This window comes from Pipistrellus kuhlii, unplaced genomic scaffold, assembly GCF_014108245.1.
Source record: "Pipistrellus kuhlii isolate mPipKuh1 unplaced genomic scaffold, mPipKuh1.p scaffold_m20_p_23, whole genome shotgun sequence".
NCBI classification, from domain to species: domain Eukaryota; kingdom Metazoa; phylum Chordata; class Mammalia; order Chiroptera; family Vespertilionidae; genus Pipistrellus; species Pipistrellus kuhlii.
In genome coordinates this window covers 10,519,721-10,527,593 of record NW_023425522.1, presented here as the reverse complement: position 1 = coordinate 10,527,593, position 7,873 = coordinate 10,519,721, and the positions used below count along the sequence as shown (strand labels likewise).

Genomic DNA, 7,873 nt, shown 5'->3' with positions numbered 1-7,873 from the left:
CAACACCATACAGCCAAGGCAGCCTGTTCACTGAAGCTTTCTTCACAAAGAAAAGCTAACCTCACAGGAATGACAAAGCAGATTTCCAAACTGATGAATAGACTGACTGGGGTTTTCCCAACTTCATAAGCATTATCACACTCATTATCACACTCCAGGTCTAAATTATAAAAGAAAAATACAAAATTGGTACCTGTCAAACATAGTTATCACCATTTTGTATTTGACACTTCGGAAACAAACAGTACTTCGGCCCATTGATTTGAGTTAAAAGCAAGAAGCAGATTTATAAATGTATACTAGATGTTGTCACACACAGCTTGTTAATATCTTTTCCCACTGATCCAATAACAAAGTTTTCAAGAGCAGGTGGTACCAGTTCAGTTTGACTCTGGTACCTGTGGGCCCACAAAATTTCTCCAAGTAGCATAAAAAGTGCTTTCAAACAGTTTCTTGTGCTTTTCTTTTAACCCAATTTCCAATACGTATAGCCCCAGCTAAGTTTTCAAATTCTCATAATTCAGTTCTTGGTTTTGTTTGCCACATCTTCTGATTCTCCAGCAAGTTTCAGTAGCATTTTAAGATCCTCCAATGAAAGAATAGTTTAAAAAAAAAAAAAAAAAAAGCACTGCGCTAGGAAATGCAGTCACTAGCCAATGGCCTGCTCTCAAACTTCATATTTTAATATAAAATATTCATACAGCATACTACACGTGTCTTGCTAGCTGAATACTGTTACTGATGTACTCTATACAACAAAAAATTCTCTCTTCCAAGATTTATGAACAGGAAATGTAATTCCAAACACTACTGGATGTTGCTTTAGGGAAATGATGGATAAATAAGCAAGGAAACAGCACTTTCTCCATCACCGAACCTGATCCATATATGCTGGAGTCAAGCCTGGGGTCTCACTAGTGTTCCCATTTGAAAGGTCTTTTTGCTGCAAATTAGCCGGCTGTTTGCTGTTCTGTGCTGCAGTCTTCTCCCACTAGAAACACATTTCCCCAGTCTTCCTTTTTAGTGACTTCTTTAGTTAAGAGTAAGTAGTTAATGTTGCTCTAAAGATGAGTTAAAAACCCAAAGTGCAGGTGAGAGTCCTGCTATGAAGGTGTCATGTCTCAGGAAGCTGGTTAATGTCTGTCAGTTTGGTATCATTCAGAATTGCCCGGATTCTCTCCAAGGAGTCTGCTTGCCGGATCCGCTCTAACTGCACCTGGAGAGACAATATAAGGTAAGTGCACATGGTTCCTGCCTAGATTTTTGGAAGTTTACTTTGGTTGGTTTAGAAGAAATGGAGTAATTCCCAAAAGCTGCTATGGAGCAGACCCAGTGTAAGGTGCTGGGACCATTGATGTGTTGGTGGTGGGGCGTAGGGACTTAGAGAATTTCAGCACAATATGTAAATATCACTATAGGCTCACTGGGAGCCAAGGCAGCATGGAGGTGGTGGAGGACCACTGTGGCCCAGTGTGAGCACCTAGCTCTGTAGAGTCTATGGGGAGGACAAAGCTAAGCTGGGCCTAAGGAATCAGGGGCTGATGAGATGATACTTACCAGAGTGATTCCGATGGATAAGGAACCACAAGGAGTTAAAATACATTGGAACGTGGAATCTGTATATATAAAGGCCTAAGCAGCCTGATGACCGGCTGGTAGCTATGATGCACACTGACCACCAGGGAGCAGACACTCAATGCAGGAGCTGCCCTTTGGTGGTCAATGTACTCCCTCAATGGGGGTGCCACTCAGCTGACAAAGGGGCACCAAATGCCAGGCTCAGAGGTGGCGAGCACAGCTGTGGTGGTGTGAGCCTCTCCCATGGATATACTTCCCCCATGTGCCCGTGTGGGGCCGCGGCAGCGGGCTCAGTGGGGCTGGGATGAGCAGGAGTGGTGCAGCACCCAGCCTGGGCTCAGTCTTCTCCCCTGCCACTTCTCGCACTACCTCTTGCTGTGCAGGATGGATGTAAACAGTGGGATGGAGCCTGATGAGCTGGCAGGTAAGGCCGGGTTGCAGTGACACAGAGTTCCACTGATCCCCGCAGGCCAGGCCAGGCCAAGGGACCCCCACCAGTGTACAAATCTATGCACTGGGCCTCTAGTATAAAATACAGACAGTCCTTGGGTTACCTCGCACTTGACGTACATTGTTTTGTCGCCATTTCCCATTTATTTATTAAAAAAAAAATTTGTCATTTTGACATATGTGCATATGTGTTTTATGTTTTTATAAATATATTTTATTGATTTTTTTACAGAGAGGAAGGGAGAGGGATAGAGAATCAGAAACATCAATGTGAGAGAAACACTGATCAGCTGCCTCCTGCACACCTCCTACTGGGGATGTGCCCACAACCAGGTACAAGCCTTTGACCAGAATCAAACCTGGGACCTTTCAGTCTGTAGACCAACTCTACCCACTGAGCCAAACCGGTTGGGCTGTTTTATGTTTTTTATTATTTACCACAAGTAAAGGTCAGGAATTGTTAATATTTTTTTTTAATTTTTTTTACTGTTTCACTTCATTATTGCTGTGTATGTGCTCGATGTAGGTGCTTATGTAGATGGGTTCCGACTTAGGGCGACAATCGCATTATGTCGCACCGTAGGAACGGATCTCCAATGTAACCCGAGGACCTACTGTATAAGGCAAAGAAGTGAAAAACTGTGGGGTAGGCCTTGTTGGGAAGGGTCTTACATGGTATTCCAAGGACTTAGCACTTTACTCTTAAGAACCAGCAGGGTAGAGAGGCAAAGGGGCACAAGTCTGAGGTACACTCCTGGGTTTTGGCTTGAATGACCAGGCAGGTGTTGGGCTGAGTTCTCCCGGGTACCAGGACCCCCTTAAGTGCTTTGGTGCTCTAAGGGTTCCCCAAATGCCTCACCTGAAGGGTCTGAGAAAGCTTTACAAAATCCCTCTGGACTTGTTCACTGACATCTAGTTCTGTCTGCAACCTCTGAGCTTTGTTCTTCTCTTCAAACATTAGTTGTTCAATGGTAACCTAAAAAATACAAGTTTTGAAGGAAGATTAATGCCAAAGAGCCATAGGTCAGAATCGCTTAAGTCTCCTACTACTAGAGAAGAAAGGTGGGTATCGAGTTGCCTAAGTTTCTTGCTCGAGGTCCCTAAAATGAATCAAAATGGATTCAAGTGCTGTGTGTGTGTGTGTGTGTGTGTGTGCATGCGCGCACACACACACACACACACACAGACTCCCCTCACCCTCACCCACAGCAGCCTGGTAGCAGTGGCTAATCAACAAACAGCAGCTGCTAAACCCTAGCTAGTTTGGCTAAGTGGATAGAGCATCAGCCTGAAGACTGAAAGGTACTGGGTTCGATTCCAGTCAAGGGCACATGCCCTGGTTGTGGACTCAATCCCCAGTAGGGGGCGAGCAGGAGGCAGCTGATTGATGTTTTTAACTCTCTATCCCTCTTCCTCTGAAATCAATAAAATATATACATACATCTATATATATATAGATGTATGTATATAGCAGCTGCTAAGATCAGAGCTGCTACAGCAATAGGGACAGAAACTTTGGAGACTTTCTCTGACAACCACAACAGTCAAGCATATGAAAACTGTCAGTGAACATACACCAGGCAGCCCCAGCTATCTCCCCCTCAGCAGACCATGTGGCAGCATTTCTACAGGCAAAGAATTATCAGATACCATGTTCATGGTGTTTTTATACTTAAAGGTGACCTCACAGACACTGTTTCTAGGAAACTCCCCCACAATTAGCCTCATGTACGTTTATTCTAACTGGAATAATCAAAAGTTAGGCAGCAAATACGGTTCAATGCAGTATTTGATGAGTCAAATGGATGACCCTATAGAAGCAGGTGTCTAGCTATGGCAGAGCCATTTGCCTCATGGCTCTTTCCGCCCAACACCTAAAAAGCCAGAGCGGGCAGTGTCAGATCTGACCCAACTCGAATGCGATAAATTCACTTCGTTTTCTTTCTGCAAGCAGAGTCTTGACAACTTTCAAAGGGTAGCACGATTCCAAGCAGCAGTCTTTTTTAAATGGGCGAGATGTGACCCTCCATTCTTAGCACTGCTTTTTTATCCAACTACCAACAAAAACATCACCTTAGCAGTAGTCTCTTTCTTTAACTGTTCTTCCAAAGTGGTTTTCATTTCCTGAAGGCTCTCAAGCTGTTGAGACTTCTCTCTCAATGTGGACTCCAACTGAAAGTAAGAAGGAAAAAGCTGAATTCACTGAGACTCCCCACTCAGCACCCTGCCCAGAGGAGCTGCGCCTGGAGCGCGATGCCCAAGTTCTCAGGCCTCCTAGGCCTTGGACTCCGGCTTTGCTTGTAATGCTCTTCTCACCCTTTGGTCTCTGTGAATCTTCTATTTATTCTTCAAGACCCATTTCTTTCATTAAACATTTACTAAGCACCTACTATGTTCTAAGGCCTGGAGATGGAGAAATCAGAAGAGACTGACATGAAGTAAAGAATTCTGACATGTGAACATGGAGGAAGAAGCATTTAATTCTGCCAGAAAAGTTGAGAAGGGATCTCATCCTTGAAGAGATGACATCTGATCCTTAAAAGATGAAAAATTTTACAGAGGAAGGAAAAGGGTGAAGGTGGAGACTCCAAAGAGAGGTGATGAATGATGAGTAAAAACTGAGTTCAGGATCTCTGGTGACTATTTGCTGAGCTACTGAGTGCAGAGGCGAGGCTGGAGAGGCAGGAGGGAGTCTAAGGAAGAGGACTTGGTCTTGGAAGTAAAGGGAACCACTGGGGGGCGTTTAACCAGAGTGGGACATAGGTTATAATGTAAAGACCACTTTGGTTTATTATAAAGATGAACTGGAATGGGATAAATTTGGGAGGATGTTACATAACCCAGGTGAGAATTGAAGTCTGAACCCAAACAGCAGCAGAGTGGAAAGGATGGGACATGACTAGAGAGCTGATGATTTCTGCCAGTGCAACCTCGACGGTACAATGGAGGCAGAAGCCAGTCTCAATGCCTGAGCAGTGACTGGAAGGTCAGGCAGTGGAGGTCAAGAACCTTGCCTCTAAAAGGAAGAAGAAAGATTGGTAACTTGAGAGAGAAGTGTAATCCAAAGAGAAACCTTTCTCCTCTTAACAGGAAACATCCATGAAAGGGAAAAGACCAGTAACAAGGTAGAAGTTCAAGGCCCATGACTGAGCGGAAAACTGAGAGGAAGTCTGGTCAGAAACAAGTCTTATTTTTTTTTATTTTTTTCTCACCTGAGGATATTTTCATTGATTTGAGAGAGAAAGGAAGGAGAAAGAGAGTGAGAAACATCGATGTGAGAATGAAATATTGATCAGTTGTCTTCCATACATGCCCCAACTGGGAAATGAACCTACAATCAAGGTATAATATGTTCCCTGACTAGGTATCAAACCCAAGACCTTTTTGGTGTATGGATGATGCTCTAACCAACTGAGCCACCTCGCTGAGTGGAAACAGACCATTTTCTCTGGAGAAACAAGACAGAGAAGGCTGGGGAGAAAAGTCAGAGAAGTAATCGAGAGCCCAGGAAGCTGAAGGTGGCCCTACAATGATGGGTACACAGCCATCACGTGCTGAGTGAGGAGGTGAAGTGAGTGTGACTGACTGACACCCCCTGGGAGAGGGGAAGGGAGACATTTGCTGAGGGCAAATGAAAGGCTGACTGAGTAGCATTTGGGGCCCAACTGATGACATGAGCAGTGTGTTCTTCACTCCAGTGGCATGAGCAGCTGGGGCAGAGGTGGAGGAGGTGCACAGCAGGATTAACCCAGAGCAGGGCAGTACTGAGTGAGGGCGGCAGACAGACCAGAAGTCAGGGGATCTGCAGGTGATGCTGGGAGACTAGATGAAGGAAGCCATACAGATGCTCCTCAGAAGGAAAGAAAGCAAAGCCCTGAGGAAGTCGCTAAAACCAAAGGAAAAGTGCAGGAAATTGAAGCTCTGAATGAGGTTCTCAGAGAGCTAGAACCATGGGTGTAAGAGCTGGAAGGATGGTAAACAAGGATGAGGCAATATGGGGCTGGAGTGAGATACCAGAGATGGGCCTGGTGCAGCCAAAACTGTGGGAAGCGCCGAAACTGGTGTGGCTCAGTGGATAGAGCATCAGCCTGCGGACTGAAAGGTCCCAGGTTCGATTCCAGTCAAGGGTATGTACCTTGGTTGCAGGCACATCCACATTAGGGGGTGTGCAAGAGGCAGCTGATCAATGTCTCTCTCTCATCAATGTTTCTAACTCTATTCCTCTCTCTTCCTCTCTGTAAAAAATTAATAAAATATATTTTAAAAATAAAAAAAGACCGTGGGAAGGAAGGGGCAGGTGGAGGCAAAGGTCACTGAGTCAACCAACAAGGAGGCCAGTGTTGATAGGGTCATGCTGTCCAAGAGAAGAGGACTCTGAGCCAGATAGAAACCATCATCTCCTATTTATAAAACATTCTGTACATATTTCTACTGTAGCTTCAAGTACATACCAATACCATGCTGTGCCTGTCTTTCCACTACCATGGAAACTCCAGGCTGCAATCATATCTGTACCCTCTGTCCCCTCTGGTCGACATGTGGCCTGGCACCGAGCAGACTCCTCAGTAAGTGGTCTCAATTATCATCACACCCTTTCCCACTGTACTTCTCCCCCTAGACACAGGGACATGTCATAACTATATTTTATTCCTTGGGTCTAGCACAAAAGAATTCAATACTTAACTACTGGTTGCTGGTGGAAATAATTTGAAACTCACCTGTCCTTTTTCTATTTTTATTCTTTCTAATTCAGCTTTTAAGCTAGAAATGGAAGCTAGAAGGAAAAAAAGAGGGAGAAGTATTATCATTTATTGATTATTGTGGATTTAAATTTTCTTACAACCCTCCCTTTTTCTACCATAATTTCAATCTCATATAATAAAAGAAGTCAAATATATACGAAACACGGGAGAAAACCAACACCCTTTTCTCAAAATTATCCCCAATCAGCATTATAACCAAGCTCAGGCAAAAGCGGAGTCCATATGAATGAACACTATCATAAATGCCCTCATCTTAGATATCCACATCTAACACTGGGGTATGTGGAGATATTCCCTGCAGGAATCTGTTAACCCATCAAAGTCTGCAAGGAAACGCCACCCATCTAGTCACCCTCCTCAGTGGTCTAGGTTCAAGTACTGACTTTCCCATCTCCTAGCAACTGCCAAAGAGGCCTCCAGAGCTCCTAAAAAGATAGTGAGTTTTGGATGTTTTGTGTTTTTTGTTTTACTCCTCGTTACTGGATATATCAGATCATCTGGGAAAATGGACTGAGTTCTTAAAGTCTTTTCTATACTTTTCTGTTTCCACATTCTATAGCCATGTATTTCTTATAATCAGAAAAAAGTTTTACTTAATGCCTCCACTTCTAAATTATATCACTTTTATCTTCACCTATTTCTTCCTTGCAGTTTTCTATTTCTAATTGCAGAGTTTCTTCAAGGTTCTCTTTTAAACACTGTTCCGCTTGAATCTGCTCTTTTAGGAAAAGAATTTCAGCCTTCAGCTTCTCTTCCATGTGGTCTGCTGCTGTCCGCACATTAATGATGTTCTCACGGTATTTTAATACCAATTCCCGGAGTTCCTGGATTAAAGAAACAAATTGTTGTTGGGTTTGTAAGGAAAGAAAATAAACAAAAGAAGCTAAAGATTTTCTGCAACCAGAATTTCAGATATTGTTTTAAATGGTTCAAAAATTAAAATTTCCAATTCCACCCCACTTGGGGCTTCAATGGGTAGATACTGTGCATGTCATGTTAACATCAGAAAGTTATAGAAATAAGACATTTCCAGCCAAAAAAAAAAAAAAAAGTGCTCTGTGAACCTCATATTTTTCCCTCAA

General features: G+C 43.6%; 1 protein-coding gene across 7 annotated transcripts in view; it reads right to left on the bottom strand.

Annotated features, from left to right (window-relative positions):
* Positions 1 to 619: 619 nt before the first annotated feature.
* The window catches only part of RABEP1 (rabaptin, RAB GTPase binding effector protein 1), an 87,630-nt gene continuing 80,376 nt past the window's right edge, over positions 620 to 7,873 (bottom strand). For all 7 annotated transcript variants that reach the window (XM_036452015.2, XM_036452016.2, XM_036452014.2 and 4 more), the window contains 5 exons: positions 7,426 to 7,615; positions 6,747 to 6,802; positions 4,102 to 4,200; positions 2,888 to 3,004; positions 620 to 1,216 (listed from right to left, as the gene is read on the bottom strand). In XM_036452015.2, coding sequence (XP_036307908.1) covers positions 1,115 to 1,216; positions 2,888 to 3,004; positions 4,102 to 4,200; positions 6,747 to 6,802; positions 7,426 to 7,615 — 564 coding nt within the window. In that variant the 3' untranslated portion in view covers positions 620 to 1,114. The remainder of the gene's footprint in view (positions 1,217 to 2,887; positions 3,005 to 4,101; positions 4,201 to 6,746; positions 6,803 to 7,425; positions 7,616 to 7,873) is intronic.